At 40.9% G+C, this 15,443-nt stretch overlaps 1 protein-coding gene across 3 annotated transcripts in view; it reads left to right on the top strand.

The window, feature by feature from the left end:
- Positions 1-15,443, top strand: part of LOC135500665 (acetylcholine receptor subunit beta-like 1) — a 102,717-nt gene that overhangs the window by 59,956 nt on the left and 27,318 nt on the right. The window contains exon 1 of one of the 3 annotated variants that reach the window (XM_064792266.1): positions 15,065-15,408. The exons of the other annotated variants lie outside the window; for them this stretch is intronic. Within the exon in view, the coding sequence (XP_064648336.1) occupies positions 15,321-15,408 (88 nt within the window). The 5' untranslated portion in view covers positions 15,065-15,320. Of the gene's footprint in view, positions 1-15,064; positions 15,409-15,443 lie in introns of those variants that run through there. 3 annotated transcript variants of the gene reach the window in all.

The raw sequence follows: 15,443 nt of genomic DNA, 5'->3' as shown, positions 1-15,443 counted from the left end.
AGTTTGCTGGTCAAACATTCTTTGTAGCTCTTAAACGAAGTCTTTCACAGACTCCTAGCTCGGTACAGCATAGCTGCAGCTTCTTTTTACAATGTTAAATCCGCCGATGGCAGCGCATTTCGTACACCTACCGCATCAGTCGCTCTGAACCAATATATATACATGTCCCGAATGTCTTTAAACCAACATATATACATGCCTTTGACCTCTTCTGCATGATCGAAGCGAGTGTCCTCAACGATGATCTGCTTTCGACTTTCCAACCTAATAGGATAACATTATTCCCAAAACTAAAACTCTGTGGTCGAAACGATACTAATACATGAACCATTCTGAAGTGAAAGATTCTAACCAAGGTGTTGAAGAATATCGTTCAACGTTAAGCTGGTATCCGGTAATTAAGCGTCAGCGTTTCAAGTGCATTGGAATGAGTCTTGCAAACGTTTTGTTCACATTCTGCGAATGGTTGAAGCAATGAGAGCCATCCTCTTTGTTACCTGTAAGATGCACTAATTACTGAAACTCATCCGGCGGTGGATTTATCATTCGTATTCCATTGCGTCACCCTCATAAAACAAATGCCCAAGTCATTTCTTTACCAAATTGATATTTTCGCCTAAGTCAGCTCTTTACCATCAGACCAAAGACAGCTCATCCATTCAGACAGAAATAATTTGATAAATTTGACAGATCGACCCAAAGTGCAATATCACTCTAAGTCAACACGCCGTGTTTTATCAGTAATATCCAATCTTTGAATACAGACAATTGGTATCGATTTCCTAAGATTTAACTATAGATTCTTTTCCCAACTCCACGTATTGTGAGTTCAGGGTGGCTCGAAAATGACTTTTTTTCCCTTAAGACATGGCATGGCCAGACAACCGACGTACCTGGTTTGCACTTTAAGGTTATATAGTTTGGAATGTCGTGGTGGTCTACAGTGCACCGAATTTAGAGTGAAGTGATGCGTGAACTTGTATTTTGGGGATTTTGGAAAAATAAGACCCAATACCAGAAACTGAAAAATAAGTACGAGCAAGTGAAACGGTAGGTCGACTTGCTTTCAAAAAGTTTTGCATCATAAATCTGATGTTAACGAACCATTACCTGAATTAAAAAATAAAAAATAAAAAATGTCTCCTCCAGTGTATCACCCTTTGAGTGTACATGTTAAGTGTTACATGGCACTTGAGCTGATCACCAGATGTTTTCAACAGTTCAATCCTTCCCTATCCATTGTATAAAAACCACTATCGTACCTTTGGGCGCTGATGGATACGTGGATCACACTACAGCGGTGTTAAAACAGTGATGAACATACCTCAAGATCGCCTGAAGCCTTTGCAGAAGGCAGCATGGCAATTAACACCTATGTTCCTCGTTTCTTTTTAGTTTTTTCTGGAACTCTTGAAACAACTCATATTCAATTACCGGTCGAGTGCTACTGTTATGTAGAGAGTTTCCTTAGCGTTATATAGAAAGCATGCAGTTTTTTCTTCGGAAGAGGCACCAAGGTGCACAACAGGTCTTTGGAGCTTGCAGGTTACTGCAAGTTATTCAGAGGGTAGTACTAGTAGAATGATGATGACTACACATAGAGCAAGCAACACAGGCACGTGTAGAGTCTGATTTCCTTGAAAATGCCGACAATGCTTGAAGTTAATTATCACTGTAAACTTGTAAGGAGATGATAACTTTATACCAAACACAATTTCTGACTCTTGCTTCCAAACATATTTGAGAGCGTTTGCAACTTCGATATCATTATGGTCCGTTTACTTTAATTACTTTAGTAAACGTGCTAGAGCGGAGGTCATCTCCTCGAGGGAAGTTGTGTTCTTGTCTCGTCCGCCTTAAATTTATGTGAGAAACGATAGTGAGTTTTGTGATAAAGAAATACTGTGAATTAGTTTAAACAATGGAGATGTCTAAGTGAATATGTCACCACTAACTACGCATTTACCGAGGAAGGTTCTGAAAGAAATCTCAGGGATACGGCCCACTATACATGCATATATTCGTAACATTTCATGTCAAGTACTTGGCGGCAAGGCTCTACATCGATTTTCAGTATGTTTACATCACTTAATTTCGGTAGTATATTAAACATAGCCCATACAAAAAATGCTATGTGTTGTCAAATTTTGGAGGATCTTGAGATCCGTTTTCCATGCGACAAATAAATGAGAAATTTTTTACGTGTTATCTGTACTTATGTGCATTAATAATGTACATCGTAACTTAAACGTAACGTCTTTACAGGTTCTTGACAGGTTACCATGTTAAACCTTCATGTTCATGGATGTTTAGCCTTGTATCGTTCTAACATTTGACTATGTTTTACCTGTATCCTTCTGACATCTCACGGTGTCTTACTTGTATCTTTCAGGTGAGTTATGTTTGAACTAATTCATCATGGTATGGTAAGTCGTTTATAACTCAACTATCAGTTCTGTCTTTGTCATGCAAATAGTCATGAAAAGGTCATGATATTGGCAGTAGGAGGTTAAAATCATCCATCCAACTTTCACTGGTCTAGGTGAGGTAATCCGTCAGTTCTAAGATTTACTGCTCGAGTTTCCGTGGTATTTGATTACAGGCGGAATACGATCGCTTTCATTGTCAAGAGCCGGAAAAGATAGGAACCCATTTCAGCACAAAACCTGTGAAACGGCTCTTACTGCAAATACACCACGGTAGTGTTTTGCTGTTCTCTTAGAAAATATTTTGCTTTGATTGCAATCTTAATTAAAGATGTCGTTTTTCTACAAATAACACCTCAGGAAACTGAGTCGAGGAAACTTCTGATATGGTGTGAAGGAGAAAATGTTCGAGGCTGTTTATAAATCGCCAATTTGCAAACTCAGACAAAGCGATGACTTGGTGGTATTGGTAGATCAGGCCATGTACCACATCCGCATTATAAAGTCAGCTTGCCGCTTCTGTACGAGAAAGGGCAGAGGTAAATTATAGATGAACGGCGGTGCGCTGGAGGAAGGCAATATGAGATTTGTCCAATACCTGGCAAAACAAACCTTAGCTACGGTTACTTGGTAAGATATCGGGTAACCTGTCTTCTTAACCGTTCATTGCCTGAGCCGGTCTTGCACTGCAGAAAAGTCTTCCCAAAGAAATCTTCTTCTAGACATACTGTGCACCCAGGTCGAAAATCCAGATACAGTTTCCTAGTTGAGATCGTATTCAGCTTCGTGTTCACGTGCACGTACATTCATTACAAGATTTTTGTAAGATTCATTAAAGATCATAACCAATATCTTTCGGAACTGTTAAGTGCACTGCTATCCTGACAGCTTTATCGGGAAGTGCAGCCTCCTAACCAACTTACAGTTCACCGAGAGAGTAATCGCAGCTGTAAAGTTCAGGCTTAGAGAGTGTACAACGTGACAAATTGAGTGTCTGTGCTTTTACCCGTCATCTTTTAAAGCGTGTTGTCCTGGTATTAACTTTATTATGTTGGGTATTCAAACAATCAGAGCAGCAGTTTATTGATTTCCGGCACAGCCACCCCCGCCCTGGGAATTTGGCCACCTCCCGACTGCCCGCTTCAGTCTCGATGGAGTAATGCATCATACTGCATGACAAACAATTCTTGGCGGAATAGTTGATACAGAGCATGCCAACTTATTACGAATTCACACTATTACCATCATATACAGATTAATAAACACAATCAAACTAAGGCTTAGCGCTTCTCCGACAAAATTATGTTTGACCGCGATGATGTTCTTGAGGGTTGTGTTATGGGAGAGGAGATGGGGAGGCAAACGCATATATTTGGTTGGCAGCAGACACACATGCACACACACTATCATAAAATGGAAAACCACTGACAAATACTAAGTGCTTCCCTCGTTCTCCATCTGTGATGAAGATGCAGAACCATTTCAATTCCTCGTACATGACAAGGAATGACAGTTTCATCTCTTTGGTTTGAGCGAACCAATAATACAAGTCATATGATAATTACTCAGGTTTATGTGGACTCCTTAACCAAATTATTGAATTCGAAAATTGTAAGTTGTATTTGTATGCTATAATTTGGTTATAATTGGCCATTGGAGGTGATTTTGGGCAAAACTGAGCTTTTTTAACAACTTGATTGTTCATGTTAGCATCGAAAGATAAACGAATTGAATGTAACTAAAGAGAGGAAAATGCAATATACATTATGTACAGTCAGAACCTTTGCACTTGTGTGTGAATGAGGGTGCGGGTTCGAATCCATTGTAGAGGCAAAGGTGAACTCAAGTTGATGTTGAGATACAGTGTTAATCTTGTAACATAACTTTCATACGCTGCAAGCACATGAACTCAGTTACACATACATGTGCATGTGTAACTGAGTTCATCTTAGGTTGGAATGACAAACTCTGATTGGGCAACCAGGGCTTTGTGTCAGTGTAAGTAATGTATGGAAGAATGATCAAACATGAACAACGAGTTGATTGAGTTATGTAAACAACAATAAACCTGTAATCCTTTCAACACATCCACCTTTTTGTTGTTCCCTGCTTAAAACTGAAGTGAGCCATTCATTGAACAATTGGCGAAACTGACAGTACTGCAGTTAGTGTTACGCTTGTCCTGCCATGAATTGGGGCGTGTAATTTGACCGCGTATGACTGGTGGACTTGTGTATTGTGAACGAAACAAATCACTTCTCAACTGGCATTCATAGTGTTCGCCCGCTTGTGTGACTGTACCGTGTATATGCACACAGTCACTCTGTGTGACTGTCCTGTGTATATGCACACAGTCGATCCTTGCGTTAGGCTGCACGTGTGCTTGTCCAGTGTTTTGCCGTCTACTACGGCAGAACGTTTACATTTTCTCATGGTACCGTGACCAACCAACTCAACCACTCTATGCCAAGATGCCGCCGCCAAAGTTTACGAAGTGGAAATGCTGAGAAACAAACGAACCAGCTGTCGCCGAACGTTCCCAAAAAGGGCAGATTGCCGTCAAGACAAACCGGATCTCGTGAGGAGGTGGTGCAAGTCTCGGCAGGGAGACTGACACGTTGATTCTTCGGAGCTCATTCGCCTCAGTTTTCCCCTCAGTTTGCAGATGGTGCTCGCGAAAATTGGACTGGAAATCAAATCGACGTTCTTAGTGTGTTTTGCCTAATGAATATTGAACACATTGACTAGATTTTGGTATCATGTTCCACCAGGGCTTCTAACAAGAAGAACCACTGAAACATGAAATATGTTGGCACATGAGACGCTTTTGGATAACAGTATATTCCAGATCGATTTTGGTTGTTGCTTGGTAATAGTGTCTGTCGCTGTTAGCAGACGGTGCTGAACATTGAGGCTCAACTGTAAGAAATAGGCACGTTTTGCAAGCTTTACGAAGGACTACGAAAGATGAATTACACCAATTCGTGTCGAATTCAGGTTTATTTTTATCACAATGTTATTTGATTTGGTGATTTGTTTCTGTCATACCTTATAAAAATTGTACACATCATTATAAAAGAAGCAATTAACTGATATTGATATTGATTGATTATTAGTGTATGAGTTGAAATCTTGCGAAAAATTGTCCTAACAGCGCCTCGATCTTCTCCCGACCCATGTCATTAGTCTCCCCACATAACATACATCAGTGGCCATGACTTGTAACGAAAGACCTTGTGTTATGATTTTCACGAAAGTGAGATGAAATCAGGCCAGTCATCGATTTTTCTGGGTAATAATTGTAAACTGTTCATGAGCCGAGTGGGGTCTCATCAGAAACATTCCCGGGAATACATATGTACTCTGTATCAGCTATCCTCGCAGTGAAACAATAAGCTTACTTCTGCACTGGAAGGATGCACCCCACGTTTCCATGTTGCTTGAATGTAAATAACAACTGCCAATCGATTCAACCTTTTCAACCGTATAATGAAATTGTTTCCAATAACCCTGCCATGCAGTAAATGATTGCCTAAGTTCAGCTGAGTTAAATAATACGATCAGGATGATTGCGTGTCGTGACGGAAATGCTCATGGCAAGATGGCGTATCGCGCCGCGTATCATGTACATGGTCTTGGCTACTTTGCATGGCAATGCCAGCCACCAAAGGCCTTATGTGTGGTACCAGAAATTCCCAAGCGAGCTCATCGCCTTCTATCTTTTTGGTGATACATTGCTTATTCGGAAGGAGGTCGTAATGGGCAGGGAGATAGTGCCAAGGAAATAAGGAAGTTTGTTGGGCCCTGGTAAAGTTTCCGGATATTTAGAGGTCATGGGTTCGAGTCACAGCGTAAAACAATACTGCCATATTAGGAAAATTCTGACGATAAAGCAATACATGTACATGGACTTCTATAAACCACTAATGCGTATTTGCACGAGCTGAAAGCAATAAGTACATTTATTGGTAAGCGAACAGACCTATGTTAGGCTCCTGCATGGCTAAGATTATTCCTGGGGACAATTGCGGGTGATTTTATCAAGACCATCTTATCATGTTTGAGGTATAGGAGGACTTCGTTTGTTGCTGCCTGGGTAGCCTGTGCTGTGTAATTCGTTTGCCTTTGTACATAGCTCCGGGGTTTGCTCTCCCGCCAGCCGACATTGATTTGTGTAACTGTTGACCAGCCTACTCCACCAGCAAATGACAAGGTAAAAATATGGAGGAGCTGTCCCCACTATTACAGGGAAAACGTGTCAGAAACAACACGAATATTGGAGACTGAACTGCTGGCGGATGAGTGCTGCACGTTGGCATGGTTGTAGGGTCCTCAGCCTACGGTAGGTGGAGATGGAGCCTTAACTACATGTGCAGTGCAGTAACGTATATAAGAGCAATACCAGAAGGCCACGGTACATATATGTGTCTAACCGTCTCTGCTGGTAGAAGGAGCGGGGGCTGAAGGTCTGCCATTGACAGCTTATTTGAATGCTGGTTTGATCAAAGCTATTGGACCAACAGTATGCTCAATGTGAAGCAAGTTCTAGTCAACGCGTGCATGAGAATCCATCGACCTGATCAGATTCTAAAGTGGCTGGATATATGATTCAGCACAACACTTCATCTTCATCTTTATCTTTATCTTTATTAAAAATGAGAGTTCGCGTTTTGGAGCGACTCATTTGTAACACAGCACAAGTTGTCATCACGCACCGCCAATGTTTGATATCATCCGACCGTTGACCAAGTAAATGAATAAATCAAGTGTCGCCAGTGATTACATTCATTCTGCTGACTGCTGCTGGTCCATCAACATATATGGTGTCCTAGAAAGAAAATCCCATTTCCTAAGTAAACAGGGAGACTGTTTTTTGTATGACAGGGTGATGTATCTCAATAATCCAGAGTATGGCATTAATGCTGAGCAGTTTCCGCACTTGTAAAAACCTGTCTGTTGTGAAAACTCCGACAGCGAGTTAAAACACCAATTCAAATTTGTCGTACCTAAATAAAACATTTCTCCAATCAACTTGTGATTATGTTGAGATGGACGTAATCTGACCTAAACCACTGGCTTTCTTTCTTGTAAAAACATCGGAGTAGTATTTGTTGTTCGTCACCTCCATGTCGCTAGTTCGCATTACAAGGTACATTGTGCTCAGCAATGCTGGTAAAGTGGTAAGGTGAACTGTTTCAAAAACAACAGGACATATTACATTCTTACAACTCTCCATACCATGTTTCTCTTCTACGTGCAGCTCATGTACAAGTATGAAGCAGTGTCATTTAATCGATCGACTCGTTGCTCTGTCGCTGTGAGGATACATTGATTTATCAATACAGAGAGAGCGAATAAACTGTCAGACATATCACCAAATTCCACAGGAGGCCCAAACCCAATTGAAATCGAGCTTTGCCATGATGGATGCCCCCTTATCGGAAATTGGTAGACATTTAATTTGTCAGCGAGAAATATCTACTGACCTGTCAAAACCAACGCTCGATGCTACGAAAATGACAAATTTGTTGTCATATCGAATTACTTATCTTTCCCGCCCACTGAAAATATTCCCGGTCTCCCTGTGGTCCGTTGAAATTTGTCGACCTATCCAGTGTAGGGTATCAGACTGCATGATTGCGACCAGTACAGATAGATATGAATACTGTCTGTATATGGTTCAGCTTTATCTACAAGACAGCACAGCATTTGCATATGTCTTTATATGAATTTAGGTAATTTATTGTTAAAAAGTCTAACTTAATGGTTTTAACCAGAGTAAACGTCTTACCATTTCAATCTTATATGAAAAAAACAAAAAACAAAACATGAAAATATTCAAATATTCGTGCACTGATGCATTTCCGGATTCACCTTACGTTATATAAAACGAACAGGGCAAACAGATGCCCTTTGGATATGGGATGGTACCAAACTCCCGAATCCGTACTCTTCAAAAGTCCTCCCTTTAATGTCTCCATTACCTCTTTTCTGAAGAGGACGCATACATTCGATGTACACTTTTCTGATCATCCAAGCATTAAAGTACTTCGAATATGATATTCATGATATTGCATATCTCCTTTGCATGTCATTTGAGATGGTGCTTCGGCAATCAATATCCAGTTGCCTGCCTACATACAGGTTCTTTAGAGAGAAGAGTACTTGCCTCGGCTCATTCGTCGAATGCAAATAGACCGATAGTTTCATTTGCTCTGATTCCGATCCAGGCATCGTGTTTGATTGACTCTGTCCAGTGCATATCTTCATGGCGTGTTTATGTTCTTCCGCCCGATGTCCGTGACTATGGGGTCTAGACCAATGTGACGCCCGTAGAAGTTCCGTTTGTGTCAAATTGGCATCGTTTCTGAGTGCAACGCTATTGCACAATCGCCAATCCGGCGTTCAGCCTTCACCCAATCTGATAATGATATGCTTTTTTGACAGGGCCGTCCTGACACTTGTTCACGACAAACAGAATTCGAGGCGAACAATCCGATATCGCCAATGTTGAGTCAGCTTGACCTGCATTGGCAGTGGTCGATTGAATCTTCCTCAGCACTCAACTCCAAAGCCTTCCCAAGATAAACAATCAAGGAGACGGTGATGGTTGACTTAATTAGCGTACATTCGTTGATGCACTGATCATGTTGTCTATATTGATGACAATAGGGGGCCTACCCACCATGTTCGAATGACGATAGAGGCCATAAATCGACCAGGACACGGTATTGTTTCTTCTCTATCGACCCTCTTCGCAAATGAAAAGCACTCCATCGTACTCCATCGATACCCAGTTAATTCCTCGGAGTACATACATTTACTAAAGCCTTTGATTCTGTCTAGCACCTTTTCATACGATCTTCGCCTGGTTGAATGTATCTATAGACAGATTACTGATGAAGTGGCCAACGTCACAGCCATTGATCTCAAGTGTACCTACTATTGATTAAGGTGGGTTCCCAATGGGGAGACCACGGGCAAGGCAGATGCTAGAGATACGAAAGAAACTAGCTGAAGTGGGCTGCTGAATTAATATTGTCAGCCTCGCGTGGACTGACATGACTGGCATGACTGACGTGACAGCGAACTCAAGAGGAACTCAGGGCAGCTCCTACTGAGATGTGTAGTAACGAGCGATCACAATGGATGACTTACTGCACGCCCACGTCGAAAATCCGTATTCGTTTCTAAATTTTTGTAAGTTCTTGGCTAAGATCTTTACTGAAGATGTCACATGAATCTTTCAATTTTGTATCCATTTTCGACCTGGGTGTATTCGAATATTCATTTTAGTAATGGCAGGGCTTCAGTTTCATTTTGAATCCTTAGACTGCAGTACTGGCCGTCAGCCATTTATCATTCCTACTCGAGTAACTCCATGTTAAACTGTGCATATGTGGCAAGTTATTGGATTGAACATGTTAAATAATCTTGAATTAAGGGCAAATATTCATCGGGAATTCGTGTTGAAAACACTAAATAAACCTGCTTCAGATGGTGTGATGCTCCAGGATTTTGTGTGGGAAGTAATAACATGAGCGTAATTATGATTTTTAAGATTTCAAGAACTCGGCTCAAATGAGTTGATCAATTTTCCTTGCAGATCAAAAGGCGATGCCGGAATTGCAAATCGTACCATACTCTTTGAAGTGTGTTGAAATGGTTGATAGATGAATTAGTGGAAGCGTTCTTTGTGCAGAAATGATATTCGGGGGAAAAGCGACGAAATGCGGAATAGGGTGTTATCATCATGTCGGGTGGCCTGTAGGGCCTAAAGATGACTGATCAAACGCATCGAACGGTCCAAAAACTAGTATGAGGTTTTTTCTGTATATCATTGTTATTTTTACATATTATTCTCTCGCACGCACAGCCATTAGTAATTGAGGAATTGTTCGTGTGGACCGTGAAATTATTGATTGTTTTGATTTTGATTTATTAATGCACTGCTGATAATCTCAAATTACATCAAAAATAAATGACCTGTGGCAGTAATACGTTTTATAAGACATTAACTTGTTTTTTTACAATGACTTGCGGGAGTGGAGGCGTTCTTCTCTTTCTCGTGTGTGTTCTCTATTTTGTGATATCTACTTGTTCTACGAATAAGTGTACTTTGAACAGTAAGTACAAGTGTTGTTACCTGTGTTAGACTTCTTTATGGCTGATGATCGCTGCTAACCCGACCAAACATGTCGTGAGTATGTGCATGTGGTCACTCAAAAAGGGTAGACCAACAAATTGTTTCATTGGGCTTCAGGGATGGACGCTCTAAACACTATTAGTGGAGAATGAATACCTTCGTTTCTCGCCACCCTTTCATACAAAGCTGTTGCGCCCCACCAAGCCACCGAACGCAAGACTCGGCACACTTCACCTCAACTCTCTTCTAAATCCCCACAGTGAGACGCACAGCTTTGCACATACACGAGGCAAAGAGATCCAGGTTCATGTTTATCCTTAAGTATTGATTTCTCGTGTCTACATTTGGGAAGATGAATAGACACCCTGCCAAGTAATTCCTTTAGTCAGTCAAGATGGATCGTAGAGGGCTCATCCGTGTCTGGATTTCCTCCCATCACTAATAAACGCGGGTTCTCTCTTTGGGAATCGGCGTTTCCCTCTTCAGTCACCGGCGTGGCGAAACTACGCTCAGCCCCAGTGGTTATTTGGTAGTTAGCAATTGGCGGTTGGTACGGGTAGCATCGTTTTATGCTACCTCCGCTTTTCACCTACTGCGAAGACGGGTAGAGTATCAAATTACCCCTGTGGCGGCGCTTAACTTACCCACGGCGACGACTGCAGTGGCAAAGTCCTATTCCAAACTTTCGTCATTCAGTTTTTTCTTTTTGAGCATCACCAAGAGTATTCCACATTGTAATTTATTTGGGATGGTAAATATTACGAATGAGAAACTTATTGGATATTTTGCTGCATATGTTTTTATGCATCTCAACTTCAGAGTTATGTTTGGTACAAATCGGTTATGTATGTTTACTGTGCAAATACGTCAGTACATAAAGCGAGGTTATGAAGACGATTCATTTTCTAGCTTATATCTTGAAATCAATAGTGGACATGTCATTGAGTATATGCTAAACCAATGTCATTAAGTCTCGTGTCATGATATGCGTGTTCTGCACGAAGCGTTCAATAACACGATATCATAATGTCGAGGGATTGCTTCGAAGGTCATCATTAAAACTGTTAAGTCGGATGTGATATCAATCAATCATACTCGTGTTCGTCCCGGACGTGTTGTCAGTGAACCGGTGTGAATAAAATACATGTATATTTGCAAACTAGCATCTAAAGACACATAAATGGTGGGTGGTTGCATTCATCACATGAAAATGCGTTACTCAGTCTCTGTCTTGTGAATCTCATGTCGTCATTGCCACATGAATTTTGTCGTCATTACTTGGTCGAAATTAAATGAGTGCTTCGTAGGAGTTCCTTAAAATCCCAGATGGTTCTGTCGACACCAATATAACAATCATTCCTAAAAGGCGCTTTGAGCAATGATCATGATACTTCGAAAAAGTGCTGAAGAAGTGTAAATTATTATCAACCATTAATATTATCAGGAGGGTAGGGTCTATACTTGGCAATCCATCCAAATATCGAGTACTAAACGGCTCGTCGTACATGTCATGTGAACCCAGGTCTCAGGTTTGAATATTGATTCGAGTATTTAGTCCATAATATTTTAATGAATTAATGGCACGCTCAGCCCCTTTTTAGCATAAGAGGACGGTATTCTTAGACGAGATTTACTCTAAATGTCATATGAAGATCGTTCTTCCTGTTAAGTTCTTAATACAATGTTCTCATTTATACAACTTTTTTCATATATCGTTATTGAAAACGACCTTTTTATTGTGTAACGTTAAACTTAACAACAAAAGGTTTAATATTTTGGAGTGCTTTCTTTATTCTCTATTCTCTATCGTGTTGACACGTGATCTGATTGACACTGCAGATCCTTTTAAGTGCTACACTTTCTACTCATGAAATACTTACTAAAAAACTACCAAATGACGACTGATATGCCGTATGCTGTACCTGCGGCGCTATGCAGTTTAGTTACTAGCTATTTCTAGATATGTTATAACGTGACGCAAACAGTCCGAAAAAGTATGAGACTATCCGAATCTCGTACGATGTGTGAATCGATGGGGGATAATATGGTATTCTTCTAAAGAAACTCACAGTCAGTGTCTGCACGAATACACAAAAGCCATTAGTAAAGCTTGTACAGCAGCTTCTCTTAAAACGCTCTGTCGTCACGTTTATGACCAACGTGCCTTAGCAGTTCCGAAAGAAATATACCGGTAGACCAAAGCATGCTAGTGTCATTATTGCTAGTGGGTCGTAGTCCTGATTTGGTAGACTTGTTAGATACCTTTGGCCCATTTGTTAAAACCGAAACTGACCAGAACGTTGTGTTCTAGACAGGTATGCAGGCGGCAAGGTTAAATAGCTTCACACTAAAAATATCGTAAGTCTTTGCTGTTATATTGGCATAATGTGCATATTAAAATTTCAAACGAATTAAATGTTATTTTTAAACATGTCTCAACCGATTTAGCATAATAGCCCTTCGAACTTTCATGTAGAACATACATTCTTATTCTTCTCGTGATTTAATAAAAGTGGTTAACTGTGGGTATACTAATATAATATCGCACTCAGAAATGAAAATAGAAATGTGGCTTGTTTTCATATGGAAGAAAGAAGGTCTTGTTGTGACTTTGCTAACTAATCCAAGCTTTGATTATTACGTAATTCTTTCTTAATTAGTCTTTTGTGGTGCTAATTTTCCATCGTAAAACGTATCGTTTTTCCATATTTTAAAAGTGGCATTTCAGTTTGAAATGTCTGCAGCAGTTTTTTAAACGGATATTTTCTTGGTGGGTTCTCAGGATGTTTACGAATATCCTTTTTCGCCTCGCTATTCTGTGTGGAGTTTGGACTTGTGGTTTTGCAGACGAGACGAAAGATGATACTTGGCATGGCATGTATGGCAGAATATTGTTTAGATCGACAGGTAAGAAACCGTTATATCGTGGCTTCGGTGCTGGTGCGTCTTAAGTAGTCATCGGGAGTGAACCCCTAGCACCTTTAATTTGACTGTGTGTAAGAAGCTGATGTACTAGTCACTGATATAAGTAAATATGGCTTCCCGAAAATTTCATTTCTTTCTCGGGCAAATGTTGTACATCATCATTGCACGATTGATAATCCCAATACGAATAGGCCCTCAGGCAAGACGGTCGTTCTAGCCTTGAAGTAAGATCCATTGCTCAGTGCTCATCCCCCTCGGCCATGCCGGTGGGGATCCCCATCACTAACAAGTACGGTTATGTGCCGTCACTTTTTAGTAGTAGCTATTGATCATCTGATCTACCTCCACTGAATGCGCCTGGTCATCAGATAATGTGATAAATGATCGTACAAATGTTAGGTCGACTTCAACAAACACTGCAATCAGCTGTGCCGAATATCTGACTTACCCATTACATCCTTCTCCAGCCCCGAACCCTAACCGCATTATACATCCCCCTTTCCCATTTGCATAATGCTGATTTACGATACACACAGAAAGTGGAGTCTCAATGAAGATGCCAGTGCCACCTTGATATTTTGCAGACCTTGATATTTTGTGGTGCGATATCAATCAAAGAATATGCATCAATTCACATGCTGAATCGGTCTTGTGTGGACAAAGTCACTACAAGGCCGGGACTCTGCGAACGGATCGAAGAATATAAAACTGTTGAAGTTGAAGTGTCTAGTGAGTTTATAGTTGAATGACTCAGCACCGGAAGCATATTTTATTCATTCATCGTCACTTCGCACCACTCAGAATAATTGACATCGATGCATCAAAAGGTTGCCCGACCTTTCTGTTAAATGTAGCTGGAACTTTCTACATGAGAGCGAGCATCAACCCCTTTACCATATTGGCATCAATAGCCACTGATTATAATTTCATCACGTACAAAGGTCACTAAATGCAGCATCATATAACGTGCCAATGTCGTGGCTATTTTTCAAGACATAAAGCAAATAGATGATAAATGGTGGACATTTACTGAACGCACTCCGCAATAAATAAAGCGGCTCGCAGTGAATAAATCGAGGTTTCATTTCGCCCACGGCACGTCTGGTATTAGGCCGTGATTAACTTTCCCCTGTGTGAAGAATGTATTGAATTGTAAAATGTACCCATGTTATGATATTATCCAAGAAATTAGTTTCTTGCCTTGAGGTATCTCCATGTCTGCAGAGCATGCGAAAATGGATTTACCGGCTACGCTGTCGTAAGGCGCTACATACATAGCGGCAGCCTCGCTATAACTCAATGAGTTCGAGGTATTCCGTTCCTCATTTGGTTTCATGTCAGACGCAAAGGACACGTCGAGATCTTGGATTGTATAGGGATTGGATATTTTGTGAATAAGCCGATCCGATCAAGATGTTCAAGATCCAACTGATAGTCTTCATAGCACAGCCTTCACACATATTCTGAATCATGTCGATCGGGAATACCTTGATTCGATTGGCTATTATAATAGCTTTTGACAACTTTGGATATTACGAGAACGGAGGTTCACAGCGTTCTCTGCGGTGACTAGCCTTTCATACCGTGATAATTCATTTGTGAGATTCAGCGGCGGGTTTTTTCTCACAAAGCCACCGCATACTGGTTCTCAGCTGTGATCAATCGAGGGAGTATTTGATCGGTGTTAACATGGCAAACCTCCATTGCTCTGTCGGCGACGTCGCTGCGCACAGCACAGCAGTGCCAACAGGTTCCTGGCCAATGTGCTAGCACAGCGGCTTGACGCCACGGGGCGATGACAGAGGAAATGTAGACGATGCACTATGCGGTTTGGGACACCCCTTTTAGGCCTGGGATTTATATTCTTCCTATGGAATACGATCGGATTTAGCCAAGGAAAGCTTTCTTCTGGTAAATATCATTTTTTGGTAATCTACATGGTCTAT

The sequence above is a fragment of the Lineus longissimus genome, chromosome 2 (genome assembly GCF_910592395.1).
Source record: "Lineus longissimus chromosome 2, tnLinLong1.2, whole genome shotgun sequence".
Classification (NCBI taxonomy): domain Eukaryota; kingdom Metazoa; phylum Nemertea; class Pilidiophora; order Heteronemertea; family Lineidae; genus Lineus; species Lineus longissimus.
This window is presented reverse-complemented; position numbering and strand designations above follow the sequence as displayed.